Raw genomic sequence first — 15294 nt, 5'->3', positions numbered from 1 at the left:
GTTTGATTACTTAACATGTTGGAAACATTTAATCATGTAAATATCAATCTCAATTAATATATATAAACATGGAAAAGTTCGGGTCACTACAAACACGAGGTTGAGTGAGTTCATAGGTTTGTCATAAATAATGATTTCAGTAATAGATCACAAGATTTAATAAAAGACGATATATCATGTATATCAAAAGTATGCCATGAGCGTATAATATCAAAACTAAACGATTTTACCCCGTAATAATACATATGTAATTGTCGAGATCATTATTATACCACCAATTGATCTGAGGTCAACAGTGCGGGACGTTACTCCCAATAGCGCTATTTATAATAATTCCGTTTGCCTCTTCATTATCTAGCAATTAATGATATTACAAAGCAGGGTTTTTCATGTTTCAAATGAACACAATAAAAGTACTCATGTTGGTCGCATAATAGTTTGTACTTGTGTCTATCAGTTATAAAAATAGTACATGTATTCTCAGCCCAAAAATATAGATAAAAAGGGAGTAAATGAAACTCACGATACAATATTTTGTAGTAAAAATATTCATACGACGATACTGAACAATGCAGTGTTGTCCTTAGATTCACGAACCTATATCAAGTATATATATTAACACATATACTCGTAATCGAACAATTTATATTATTATTAGTGATATACTTTTTATATCAATAACCAGGTCGTGATATACCTAATTTTATTATCTGTTCTTTTTTTAATTAATAATTAATAATTAATAATTAATAATTATATTAATAATAATAATCATATTAATAATAATAGTAATAATTGTATTAATAATAATAATAATAATATTAATAATAATAATAATAATAATAATGCTTTTAATATAAGAATACTAATATAATAACAAGAATAATGATATTTATTAATAATTATGTTAACAAAAATAATAATATTATTAATTAATAATAATACTTATAATGATAATGAATAAATAATAGAAATCATAATTTTATTATAAATTATAATAAATAATGATAACAATAATACTAGTAATAATAATAATGATATAACAATTTAAATGTATCATATTTCATTATATATTACAAATAATAATATAACTAATACTGATATTAATACTAATAATAATAATAAAAGTAATAATATAACAACAATATTATCTTGTATAAAAGTTTTACGTTTTTAGTTATAACAATTAAGTAGTATAATATATATATATATATATATATATATATATATATATATATATATATATATATATATATATATATATATATATATATATATATATATATATATATATATATATATGTTTATTTAAAATTATTTGTTCGTGAATCATCGAAATTGAAATAAAGATTAAGTTTAAATTTTATCGGAAATTTCCTAGGTTGTTATATTTAAGTTGTCTCGAATAATCTTTTAGAATTTTTTTTTCCAGAAAAGTACACTTTTTAATGTGCATAAATATATTACGTAACACACTTATTAATAACGATTAAATCATACAAGTCTTTATTGTATGTTCAGTTTTAGAAAAGTACTCCCTCAGTTCAGAAAAATTCTCGGTCCATCCAGAAAATATATTTACCTTAATATTTATTTGTCTCAAAATTATTATCTTTTATTCTAAATAATAATAAAATATTATTAATTTTTTTAATTATGCTCCCTTTTATATTAAAAAGTTATATTAAAAATTAACAATTAATTTATTAGTTAGTCTTTATAGTACTATTAAAATTAAATTAAATGAAACAAATTAGACAATTTTATTAATATATTTTAAATTTAACAAAAAAAGTCCAATTAAACAAATTTATTTATTATTTATTTATTTATTTATTTTTTCTGGAATGATGGAAGAATAATAATAATGTATTCGACCGCCAAATTTGTGGTTCTTCAAATCAAATAGTAACCTTTCTAGTTCCTTCCTTCTTCTTCAACCTCGCACTGTATTACTCTCCACAGCCTCTCCTACTGCAGCCAATCGGTAATATCTACCATTATTATCATACAATTGTTCCTTATTCACTCCATTTATTCGATCATTACAAACACACACTCATATACATCTAGCTATATTATTCGTACACGATTCTCTCGCCTATACTTATATCATCATAAATAAATGATCAATACGTAAATTTATGTATTTCTGAATGTGAATTTCGATACTTGTTGTATTAAACATGTAGTATCCTTGAATTTACTAGTTTTGCACCAGTAATTGCTCGCACTAAATAACTAATTTCGTATTATTGTTGAAAAAGAGGGCCAGTTCTAGGGTTTTGCAGAAAATAGTAGTGACGTGATAAACTTTCAATTAGGTCTGTCAATTTTGTTTCTGTTTGAATTAAACTGTGTACTGATGAAACTTTGGTATCCTTGAAATGTAGTGTTACTCAATTAGGGTTTTTGATAAGCGGTTATAAAAGTAGGATTATTGATAGATATTGTGTGTAATATGGTAATCTTAGTATGTAATGATGTTTTTGCTGATGATTATTTATTGTAGGGTGAATTGTGTTTTATGATTGACAGGGTAGTAGAGTAATGAAGATTTGGTACTGTTATCTTCTTATTGGGCGATATCAATGAGGAGCATCAAGTTATTGCCGGAATCTGTTCGCAGTTCTATGCGTTCGGGCATTATTTTGTTTGACTTGACTAGGGTTGTAGAAGAATTGGTATTCAACAGTCTTGATGCTGGTGCTACCAAGGTACATTTAGATCAGCTGTATGTTTTTTTAATGTTTTTTGTGACATTTTGAAGTTGACATTTGTTTACTCAGGTGATTGTAGCCGTAGGTGTTGGGACAAGCTACATTAAAGTTACAGACAATGGTAATCAACCTTATTTCCACAAGATTTGTATGTGACCAAACTATTACATTCAATATCCGTTCTTGATTTCAATACGTATTTGGCAGGTTCTGGTATCACACGGGATGGATTGGTGTTACTTGGAGAAAGATATGGTAATTTGAAAATTGTGTCATTGCATATATAATTTCCATTCACATGATCATGTGTATGCTCATCACAATGATGTATCATTCTGTTATTTTCTTATAAATTAGGACTTGTAGCATACTGTGTACTGACTGAATGTTGGATGGTGCTTGATTTGTATCTTCTTGCAATAATACAGCTTCGAGAGAATAATTTCTATGATATAAATATAAATGGCTAACTGAATAAGATTAATATGGTTTATAGTCTTAATATATATTTGTTGCTAAATGAGAAGTAGTGTGAAGTAAGTACTTTGGGTGAAATATCTCAATACAAGATCACAACGTTAACCCTTAAAATCATTTAAGTTCCCATAGCAGTTCAAAATACGGTTTGCTTATCATATTGTATGATCGTTTTTATGTTTACATATTTGAAGCAACATCTAAGTTTGAGCAGCTGGATGGTATGAAAACTGTTCCAGAAAGCTTTGGCTTTCGTGGAGAAGCACTAAGCTCAATTTCTGATGTTTCTTTGTTGGAAGTTGTTACCAAGGCACATGGCATGCCTAATGGTTACCGCAAAGTCATAAAGGTATGAATTTTTTGATGTTTGTATTAACTACCTAAATATCATGATATTGACATTTCGTTGCAGTTTACTTTTCTTGATTTTCTTTCAATATATTTCCCTATTATTCAGGGTTGTAAATGCTTGTATCTAGGAATTGACGATGATAGACAAGACTTCGGCACAACAGGTAATGGATTGTCACGTGTTTTGAAATCATGGGCTATTGTGTTTAATGCTTGACTTCTGTTAGCACATAATAGCTGTTAGGAAAAAGTTTCAAATATGATTATGTTTATTTTGCTTGTTTGATAAGTTAGAATTTCGAGTTTTTGTCATTCTTCTCTAAACCATGGTTTGCTTTTTTAAATTAATTAAGGAAATATCTTGTTGTTGCAGTTGTTGTTCGTGATTTGTTCTACAACCAACCAGTTAAAAGGAGGCATTTACAGTCCAGGTTCTTCTTCACTTCATTGTTAGTTTCATAAGTTACTGTATGAAACTTCTTTTATCTTATGCTGATATAATTTTGTTATGGAATTGTATATATGTGAAGCCCCAAAAAGGTTCTGCACTATGTTAAAGAATGCTTACTCAGAATCGCTCTTGTCCACCTGGGAACCAGCTTCAAATTGGTTGATATTGAGAGGTGTTCATTTTCATCTTTTATAACTTATGTACTTAATTCACTATCATTAAGAAATTGAATTTTATCTTTGTCATCTTCATGCAGCGGTCTTGATGTTATTAGCTTGTATCCTTCATCTTCTCCTTTACCCGTTTTGGCAAAGGGTTTTGGAGTTGAGGTTTCTCAGTCTCTAAGTAAATTGGATGAATCTGATGGCAAATTAAAGCTCTCTGGCTACATATCTGGCCCTTATGAAGATTTTTCTGTAAAGGTATTATCTTTTTTCATCCATTTTTTGTCATCATTCGTTTCTTATTCAGGGGTTTTTTTTTTATCTTGCAGGCCTTCCAGTATTTCTGTATCCATGTTAAGTCATCTATTTTATGATTCAGTGTAATGTAATGGGTTTAGGAGTAACAAACATATTACAAAGTTTGTTCTTTTTGACCTTTAAACAAAGATATAAATTCAAGATATATATCCAGAGGTCCAATACACAAGTTGCTGAATCAGTTGGCTGACACACATTGGTGTTCAGATTTGGTGAAGGCTGACTGTAGGTCCCAATGTGGAAAGCGTGCCAGGGCTCAGGCATCTCCGACCTACATATTGAATTTGACTTGCCCCCGAGCTCATTATGATTTAAGTTTTGAACCTGCAAAGACATGTGTTGAATTCAAGGTACTATCCGTTTTTGACCTTTGACTTACCATTGAAGTTTGGTGTTGACTTTTCAAAATAGCTTGCTGACTTGTGATCTTTCATCTACTGAATAAGAATCATTACAGATTTACAGTACACACACATACATGCACATATCTCTGATGTTATTCATACTGTGAACCATATCTTATCTTACCTGTCATAATTGTATGAATATGCTTAGTATAATTACCCAAGAACCAATTAATTCGACTTGGTATGTTTCATGCGGTGTTTTTGTTGAGGTTTCTTGTTTTAACCCCTGATTGTGTCAGATACTGACACCTACCTAGTTTAACTAATACAAATTGTTGTCATGATCTAAGACTGATCATGAGATATGGTTGACATTATAGTTTGTATGGTTCTGAATATCGTGAGAAGCATTACCATTGAGCGGAAATTTAACTCATTGTGCTTTTAGGTGATATGGGGCTTTATCTTATTTGTTGAACTTATTCTCATAAAAATTGTATCCGGGAAACATTATCCAAATCATATATATCTATTTTTACCAATGAAGTATCTTTACACTGTTTCAGAATTGGGATCCTATATTCAGTTTTATCAAGAAAGCAGTTTCATGCTTTTGGAGCCAAGGTATTGGCCAAGTTAATTTCATGTTTTACCTGATGAGTTATTCAATTACCATTTCAATGACTAATTCATTATATGAATTAAACATATTATGTTTGCTCGTCTGTTTAGGTACTCACTTGTTCGAACAAGATGCTATCTGGAATGAAGATGACACTCTCTCCACCGAATATGGTAATAGACTAATAGCACTTCTTTTTATATGTAACAGCGTTTTGGATGCCTTAAATTTTTTTTTTTTATTAAAAATTCGTTCATTAATTTTTAAATGATTATTATCCATTTATGTCAATCAGATCTCCCGAATAACTATGGACTTCCAAAGGAAAGGTGCATCACACGATCCGAAGAACAAAAGCTTACACCATTTAACCGCTATCAAAGAAATAATGTACAATCTGAAGGCTATGAAAACGTGGTTGACTTTGACTTTCTGCCTAACAGTTCGTTAAACTTTAGTGTAGCAATGGCAGATAATTTAGAACTTAAGAGCAAGTGTAGTGTGGAGCTGTCTGATGAACTAATGGACCATCATTCAAATTCCAAATGGAAGCTGTCTGATGCTCAGTGTAGTAAAAACAACAGATCACTAGTGAAAAAACCTTCTACAGTTCGTTTTCATTTTGATGATGCAGAGAACACTGATGATGATGTCATGAGGCCATTTCTGAGAAGTTGCTCCTCTCGCATGCATGTGTCCTCTGTTTCTAGAAGCACAAAAGGTGATGATCATGTCAGTTTTCATTTTGATGATGCAGAGAACACTGATGATGATGATGTCATGAGGCCGTTTTTGAGAAGTTGCTCCTCTCGCATGCATTCGTCCCCTGTTGTTAGAAGCACAAAAGGTGATGATCATGTCAGTTTTCAAGATAAAAGTTTTAAGAATTGGCTTAACAGGGATGATAAGGTTGATAATGAAGAATCTGATTGTAACCTTCAAGTTTCTGAACCATGGCTGGATGATTCTATAACTGTTTGGTCTCCTCCTAAGAACTCTTCTCTTAGATTTGAAGGGTCATTTGATTCAATTTTGACCAATCGTTTGACCAGTCCAGTTGCATCAAATAAATATTCCAAGTCAATTCACCGGTCTTCTAAACGTGACTGGTCTAAATTTAGTGAAAAAATGCTTGATGAACCTCTAACTGATGATGCCGTGTCTACAAGATACTCGAAACGCCATAGAGACGATGAATTTGACCCTTTTGCGTACAAAGAATGGGAAACTGATATCTTTAACCTTAATAACATGAGAAATAGTTCTTCATTGGAGGATTTCTCATTTCTCAAGGGGCAAAAGAATATCAACAACTCACAACCATATGAAACAGAGTGGGCACGTTCTCCTGTAGCTGCAGTGCACCACATGCCTTCGTTATCTTATACTGATAGGGGAATGAGCAAAGGAGCTCAATGTGAATTTCGGGAGAAGCGGCGAATAAGAAGTTCTTCGGCCCCACCATTTTACAAAGAGAAGAACAAAATTGTTGCTCTAAATAGTTGGATGACTGTTAACTCAGGGAAGTCCAATCACAAGACATCTAATGATATCCCTACTTTGCAAGGTGTTCTTTTAAAATTATTTTCATGTGACATATTGTGAATCAAACACTCGAAACTAAATCTTCACTTGTTTGATGTGCAGAAACTAAATCTCCAGGTGTTGATCATTTGGCTTCGGAGGAAGGTCCTGAAAGTGACTTTCTGTCTATGTCTAGGTAATATTACCACATATGAGGTTTATGGTACATTTAATCTGCTGATATGGTTTCATGAAGTTGTTTTTCTTTTTTTCTAGACACGAAAAACAGGACATCCTTGATGCTGCTGAGATGACAGTTCATGAAACGGAGAGGCCCCATTTCCTTGATGTATACAATTCAGATTCAGGTACCGTTGTTGATTATGTAGATATGACTTTGTATAAAGAAAAGGTGTTTACTTGAGTTATCGCGTTTCCAAAACACGTTATAGGACCACCAAGGCACCAAATTATAGCTTTCCACCATTATTGAAATGTGATATATGGTGATAGTCTACAAGAGTTATATTTTCGTATTTCCCCATTCATTAGATAAACTGAGAAACAAATACAAATAACCAGTAAAAAAGGTACATGACACTTTTTTCATGCATAATATGACACAAATATTCTTTACAAATCTTTTTTTTTTTTTTTTTTTTTTTTTTTTTTCCAGACTTCACCTTTAAGGATAATCTAGGTGCATTAGACATTGGGGGAAAATGGCGGAATGGCTGTCCTTCAACTTCAGTTAAGTGACCTGTCAAATCATTATTGTTTTAATTTATATTTTATTCCTTATAACTGTGAAATATTGAAAGGTAAATTTCCAATTTGTGACTTAACTATTTTTGTCCATGACAGAGTATACAGACGTCTAATGATCTCGTAAATCAGGACAGTATACTCGACATATCATCTGGGCTATTGCACCTCTCTGATGATTCTTTGTTACCCAAGTCTATGAGTAAGAAATGCATGGCAGAATGTAAAGTCCTTCATCAAGTCGACAAGAAATTCATTCCGGTTGTGGGTGACGGAATACTCGCCGTTATTGATCAAGTATCATTATCTCTATTCGGTCTTCAGATTCATTTGCTTTCTGCTTCTTTACTCTTACATAAATTTGACTTGAAAACTTGACCACTAGTATCGGTATGTTTGCAGCACGCTGCAGATGAACGAATACGCCTTGAAGATTTGCGAGAAAAGGTAAAAATGTACTTCTTGAGCTTTTAAGAAAATGCTATGTAAATGTAACAATATGTTATTATGGTCTAAATGAAAAGCAAAATTTGTAGGTTTTTTCTGGAGAAAATAAAACAATCACCTATCTGGATGCAGAGCAGGAACTGGTATTATCTAATATCTATATCTATATTTCAGTTATGATGTCTATTTTTGTGTTAATTCGATTATTTACATATTTGACACAGGTTTTACCTGAGATTGGGTATCAGTTATTGAACAACTATTCTGATCAAATCCAGAAATGGGGCTGGATTTGTAACTTTCATGCCAAGAGTTCAGTGTCCTTCAAAAAGTAATCAGATTTAAATACTTCTATTGAGACAGATTCAACTATTTTTTACACAATTCTGAAAGATTTCCCTTTTTCTTCCACAGGAATTTGAATTTCTTGAACAACCAGCCATCAGTTGCGACACTAATTGCCGTAAGTCATATTCTTATAATTTGGTCTTATTTATTAGTACCTATTATTATTATTATTTTCTTTCTGGCTAAATGAACCTTTTCCTAAGTGCAAATTACAAAGGAACAAAGCTGTCTCTTAGTTCTTATCTGTCTAACACATATCCATCTTATATTTGACAACAGGTGCCTTGTATTTTGGGTGTCAATTTAACTGATGTGGACCTCCTGGAATTTCTACAACAGGTCTGAAACATAGCATTATTTTTATGCCAGTTTTCAATTATGCTTGTTTGACATGTTTGTCAAGTCTTTTTAATGTGCATTCTATTTTCTAATTTTATAATATAACATATTCATCAGCTTGCTGATACTGATGGATCATCAGTTATACCTCCAGCAGTTCTTCGTGTTCTAAATTTTAAAGCCTGCAGGGGTAAGATCCTTTACATAAAAAATAAAATTTAAATATAGCTCCCATACTTATAAACGGTTTTTTCTTATTATCTACATGTATCATGTTCTTACTTCATTAAATAATTTGATTTGATAAATAGGTGCAATCATGTTTGGGGACGCTCTGCTCCCTTCAGAATGTTCTCTTATTGTGGAAGAGCTTAAGCAAACTTCAATGTGTTTTCAGGTGAGTTAATTAATATGCAAATAAGTAGTGGTAGGATCAAGAGGGAAGTAACCAATCGGGGGGAAGCGGGGGGAAGGAAAAACTTTTTTTTTTCTTTGCGTTTTTTGAAAAAACTTTGTTCACGAACATTATAGATGGGATGAAAATATGAACATTTAATAAAGACACTTTGTGATAAATGTTTTTATTTTGGCGGGAAAATGCTCGAAGAAGTAATATATAACAATTATCGTGTTTTTCGAGCGTATGTTGAGGTTTTAGCTATTAGGGTTTAGATATTAGGGTTTATAGGGTTTAGATATTAGGGTTTAGAAATTTAGGGTTTAGGGTTTAGATTTAGGATTTAGATTGAGTTTTTAACACGAGCGGTTTAGGGTTTAGGGTTTGGTGTTTTGGGTTTATGGAATAAACCCAAAACACCAAACCCTAAACCCTAAACTCTAAATCGGGCTAAATTTTACTTCACAAAACATGAAGAATAAAAACGTTCACATTCTTCACGAACAATATTATCTTGAATGTTAGTTTTGTCGATCTTTTTCCCGCCTAAATAATAACATTCATCACGAAGTGTCTTTTCTAAATGTTCATATTTTCGTGTGATCTTGATGCCGGAAATTTTTTTTTCCAAAAAAACGAAATTTTTATTTTTTTTTTCCTTCCCCCCGCTTCCCCCCGATTGGTTACTTCCCCATTGATCCTGCCCCCAAATAACTAATTATTCTTGATCCTTTTTCTCAGTTATTGTATTTTATGCATTGGAAAATATGATTTGGTTTATGGTCCAGTGTGCACATGGACGGCCAACAACTGCGCCCTTGGTCAACCTAGTGGTCTTGCATAAACAAATTGCTAAGCTTGGAAATTGGAGCCATGGTTCGTCTGGACCATGGCATGGACTCAGCCGACACAAACCTAGTCTCGAGCGTTCAGCTCAAAGGTTAAGTTCAGAAGGAAGGTAACACTCTAGCCTCTAGGTATGGACATATTTTGTAGATCTTGTAAATTACTTATACGTCTTAAAAATGAATCTTGACATGTCTGTCGAATTTCATATTAGAGCAGTAAATGTTGTACGATGTTACGTTTTTGAAAGAAGTTTTGAAGAATCTGGGTTTCCGAAAGAAACTTATTCTGCTCTTTTTGTAGGTTTTCGATCTTATAGTCTAACAAAATTAGCAACAGATATCACTAAAGATGATACTGGTGTGTTGAGAATCAATATATTAGACATAAGGTACAAGTTATTTAGACATATATCAATCAACATCGGTAAGTAGCATTTTGGATCAACCAAGTGTAGAAAAGGCAAAACCTGTCTTGAAGTTTGTGGGAAAATATATAATGACCGTATTGCTTTTAATGTGGATATGAACTCTTCAAGTCTATAAGTCCACTTTGAACTCAAATAGGTCTTGTTAGGTTGTCTTTGCCACTGACCAGTAATAATAACTAAGTTGTGATCAACAAATATAAGTGCCTAATGCATATGTAACAAATATTGAAATGTTAACTATGTTACTAGTTAACCCCAAAGTGCAAAGGGGTGGTTGAGTGGTTGGGTGCTTGGAAATTTCCAAGGAGATCCAGGTTCAATTCCTATCAACCTCACTTTGGGGTCTTGCCTTTCAAAAAAAAAAAAAAAAAAAAAAAATATATGTTACTAGTTAACCACACATGCTTGTCTGAGTGGCCACTGAGTTTGCTCAATGAAGCACACCACTCGGGCTATGCTAGATCGCTCAGAAAGGAAGTGTGACTAGAGGGTGTGCATAATGCGCAATTCACCCGGTACCAGGTCTCACGCTCGGGAGCTTGATTACGGGAGGATTACCCTCTATGAGTAAGGCAATGTGCTCGTTTATAGGAGATTTCTTCGCTAATTAAAAAAAAAAAAAAAAAACTATGTTACTAGTTAAAAGTCGGTATATTACATGAGTGCACCAACCACTATTTAATAGAGAAATTATAGTGAGGAATCAGTATAATCGAATGTCAAAAAATATACCGGTAATTTTACTTTTCTACACCCAAGTTATATGGCAAAATTACTTTGGGTGTATTTTATTATTTTTGTAACATAAAAAACTAGTTCTAGCCTTTAACCATCTTTATATTTACACTTAAATTAATACGGAGTATATAATTAAAGTACTCCGTATATGCCAATGTAAAATTACTACGCAGTATGTGAATGTTATTGACACTTATATGCAATTTAACAGTTGCGTTTGAATAAACCTTCAATGTAATGTAAGTAAAGTATCAATTTAACAACTTTTAATGCAATGTAACTATTAATAATTTAATAATAATAATTTAAAAAATTTAATGTTACACACACTTTTTTAGAACTCTACACCTATTTTATCATTATACCTTTAAACATATTTAAAATAATAATATAAATTTAACTTTCTAAATTAATATAGAGGATACAAAAAATGTTATGTGAGGATAGATAATAGTTACGGAGTATTACCCATGGTGAGACCGAATATTCATTATTGTTGTCAACCCTATTACTGTACTAAAGTCAAGTGCCTCCATGGACCAGGTCTGCATGAATAACGAGACAGTGAGTCCCACATTTAAATTGAACGGTGGAGATGAAGGTCCAGGGCGTGAGATTCGCGCGACCGTTTATCTTTGCTAAGACTGGTTTTAACGCGGCGTCAGAAAGGTACGCGTCAGACGAGCTGGCCAAATCTGACCCCCCTGACGCCTATAACGTGGCGTCAGATTCTGACGCGTGGGGGCGTCAGTTGGCAATTTGACGGGTGGGGAGGGTTTCGTCAGGGACGCATGTCATCGTGTGGTTGGCTCCCGAATTCAACAGATATATATCCATTTGAATATCACTTTTTTTTTAATTCCGAAAATTTATTTATTTATCCTATTTAATATCTATATCTTCCATATTCATCTCTTCATCTTCATCATATTTCATCTTCTCCAACCTTCGAACAAGAGCTCCTCCGAAGCACAAACTAAAAAAGAGCTCCCCGGAACCGCTTTAACGGGTGCGAGTGGTTTATCGGTGAAAACCGAAGATATCACCGACCCGAAACAACGAGACTTCATCACAAGGCTAAAGCGAATGTACCTAGATAATTTTAAGCCTTTGCTCGACAACCCACCGCAACCACAAAATCAAGACTTCGACGAAGAACAAACCGACGAAGACTAGTTTTATTTAATTATTTGTCTTTTTATTTTTATGTTTTTTTTTGTTTATTTCCGTATGTTTTTTTTTTTTTTTTAATAAAACGTTGTATTTTTTTTATGAATAAAATAAATTAGTTTTATTATTTTTTTGTTTAAATATAATATGATAAAATGAATAAAATAAATAAATAAATAAATAAATAAATAAACTAGTGAACTCTACTTATATTTGACACACTCCACTTGACATTTTGAATTAATGGAGATTAAATTTTGACATTGTCCAGTCACAGTCACCTTACACTTTTTAGGCCAAAAAGTGCGACGTCACATATAGGGTTAGGAATAGTTAGATTTTGTTTTGTCGTTACCAACAGTTGTACCTAATCGGACCATCAATCCTGTTTCCTTTTCTCGCTATCACCGGATCATCCTTATTAACTGCACGTGTCTTCACATCATTATCTCTCAGTTGTTATTCAAATATGGTACCCTATCTTTAGAATATATAAAAAAGAGTCCCTCAATAGTTTTAGCTATTGGTGTATTGGTCTTTTATACATATTTGTTATTGTTATTAGCTGGATGATCATGGACTAACAACATTTTGATGACTGATGAAGGGATCCAAGTAAAAGAAGGTAACCTTTGTCCTTTGTCGCAACATCATATGTGTATTTAATAAATAAAATTAATAATGAGCTAAATATGATCAAGTCAAAATTCTCGTTGTTAATATGACGGACCAAAGCATTAATATATATGTCCTTTAGCTTTTGTTGGCATCTGATCGAGGCTATTTTGGTCCATAGCAAATTTACTTAGACTCGAGTAAATACAATAGAGGTTGAGAGTGCTTCGATGTTTGAGGGATCTTTAAATCATCACTTGAAGATTATTCATCTTCAAATGTAAAATCACCAGGTCCCCAACATCCAGATCCACGTGATCAGATAATGACATATCCATACTCCTTGAGAGCGTATAACCTTTAATGTAAAATGTAGCTTATCACAAATGATAGCAGCTAAACCCCTAAATGAGGTGACATTCATACGTATAGTACTAATGATCCCAACATTATGCGCCTTTTACTATATGCGCTCATCGCAATTAACATGCACAACTCTATTGCGCATAATAGTTATACGCAAATACATATGCACATCGGCACATAAGAACAATTCCCCCATTTTGATATGTTAAAGTAATAACTTTAGCATGTCAAACTGATTTTATACACTTTACTGAATGAAAACATTTTTTATACTATATTGAAACGCACAATTGCGGTAGCGCATATTAAGAGAAACTAGTGATAGCGGGGGCTGCCGTTTTAAATCAACCATAAATGAACGATATTGCAAAATTTGACAATTCTCTTAGCACTTTGAATACTTTTGATGCTCTTCTTAACAATAAACTATAACCTAGTTGCTATTAATGTTATTCTCGGATACTCAACACAAATAGACGAAGAAAGATTCAAAACACATTTCTCAATGGACCTTCGTTTTCCCTTTAACTCCTCACGATATCTCTTCGACTCCTATAAACAAACTCATAACTTTTCTATCCATCAGATAACTTATTACCCAAATAACTTATATTTTAAATAATCCTATTTCAGTTACTATGAATAATAAAATCTTAAGAAATAAGTAGCCTTTATTACCCAAAACTCAGTTTTGAAGCTAAAGCAGTGATGGTGTTACGTAATACTCTCTCTGTTCCATATTTATTATCACTAGACAAAAAACACAGTTTAAGAAAATATCATAAAAGACTGTACTATCTATTTACTTTTTAGTTTTATACTTACCTTTTCTTTTCATTTACTCTTATCCACGTACATAGGACGGATGGAGTATGTAATTAGTCACAAGTCATACCCTTAAAACAATCATCATAAAATTTTCAAACATAGAGAATCACAACACCATATAAATACCTAAAATATCAATAAAATTAGATTATATACAAAGTACATCAGTACATGTTCTACAGACTAATCATATCCCAAACAACGTTCAAAAACCTCATTAGCAAAGGTCCGAAAATTCAAATATAGAGGTTTTAAAGGTCTATATTGTATATGATGTATTATTAAAGGAGTCAAACCAAAAATAATTTGGTTAAATAAATACGGAATGCTGTCTTTTTCTAAAATTTATGTTGTAATTATAAATAAATTCAAAATTCTCTTAAATAAATCAGAAAAAACCGTAAAACAACCGTTCTACGGCGGTTTTCACTAAGCACACACACAGTTGAACTCTCTTTTCGTCGGACATCGCTAATTTGTTACCACACCGATTCGAATTCGAGATTATTATTATTATTGTTGATTTCAGAAATGTTTGTTAAAAAGCTGGTGGAAATAGCTTCGTTGAAGAAGGTATGCTATGATCTCCGGTCCTTATCTAAATTGATTATCTAGTTATAATCCAAATATATCGTATATTTATCATAAAAACTACAGCAATTTTGTTAATTGTTGCGGTTTATGAGCTCTTTAGTTTAATAAAATTGTTAATTTAGTGCTACGATGTTCGTATTATTTGAAGTTAAGCTGTAATAAAAAGGATTTAAGAACATGTGATTATCAAGTAATGACGTACGTCCCGCTATGGACGTCACGTGCGACGCATGACGTATCTCCTAGCTGGACACTTGGCTTCAGCTCCTGGCTAGATTACTGCTAAGTCAACTGTATCTCAAGCCACGATTATTTCTACGCTACGCCACCCGTAGCGTACTGTTAATCATTCGACTTGGTGTGCTCGACTGATCGCCCGTCCGACAAATTAGGAGAACGTGGAGTAGGCAGTGGGCATGATTAGAGGATTCCAGGAG

The 15294-nt window shown here is 32.4% G+C and overlaps 1 protein-coding gene across 4 annotated transcripts; it reads left to right on the top strand.

Annotated features, from left to right (window-relative positions):
• The first annotated feature begins 1930 nt into the window (after nt 1-1930).
• On the top strand, nt 1931-10379 carry LOC139863079 (DNA mismatch repair protein MLH3). 4 transcript variants are annotated; one of them, XM_071851724.1, is made up of 26 exons: nt 1931-1987; nt 2539-2717; nt 2790-2841; nt 2928-2975; nt 3392-3546; nt 3655-3712; nt 3922-3979; nt 4079-4171; nt 4256-4421; nt 4493-4508; nt 4611-4831; nt 5395-5452; nt 5561-5623; nt 5746-7017; nt 7098-7170; nt 7251-7342; nt 7651-7724; nt 7839-8036; nt 8142-8186; nt 8276-8329; nt 8411-8517; nt 8601-8649; nt 8814-8873; nt 8991-9063; nt 9185-9270; nt 10059-10379. In XM_071851724.1, the coding sequence occupies exons 2-26, from the start codon at nt 2592-2594 to the stop codon at nt 10230-10232; spliced, it is 3471 nt and encodes a 1156-aa protein (XP_071707825.1). In that variant the 5' UTR covers nt 1931-1987; nt 2539-2591; the 3' UTR covers nt 10233-10379. The 4 variants fall into 4 exon arrangements, with proteins under 4 accessions (XP_071707825.1, XP_071707826.1, XP_071707823.1 ...); XM_071851725.1 differs by having other exon boundaries at nt 10012-10144; XM_071851722.1 differs by having other exon boundaries at nt 8276-8517.
• The last annotated feature ends 4915 nt before the right edge of the window (nt 10380-15294 follow it).

Source organism: Rutidosis leptorrhynchoides, chromosome 8 (genome assembly GCF_046630445.1).
Source record: "Rutidosis leptorrhynchoides isolate AG116_Rl617_1_P2 chromosome 8, CSIRO_AGI_Rlap_v1, whole genome shotgun sequence".
NCBI lineage: Eukaryota > Viridiplantae > Streptophyta > Magnoliopsida > Asterales > Asteraceae > Rutidosis > Rutidosis leptorrhynchoides.
The sequence above is the reverse complement of the archived record's forward strand: the minus strand, read 5'-3'. Positions and strand labels throughout refer to the sequence as shown.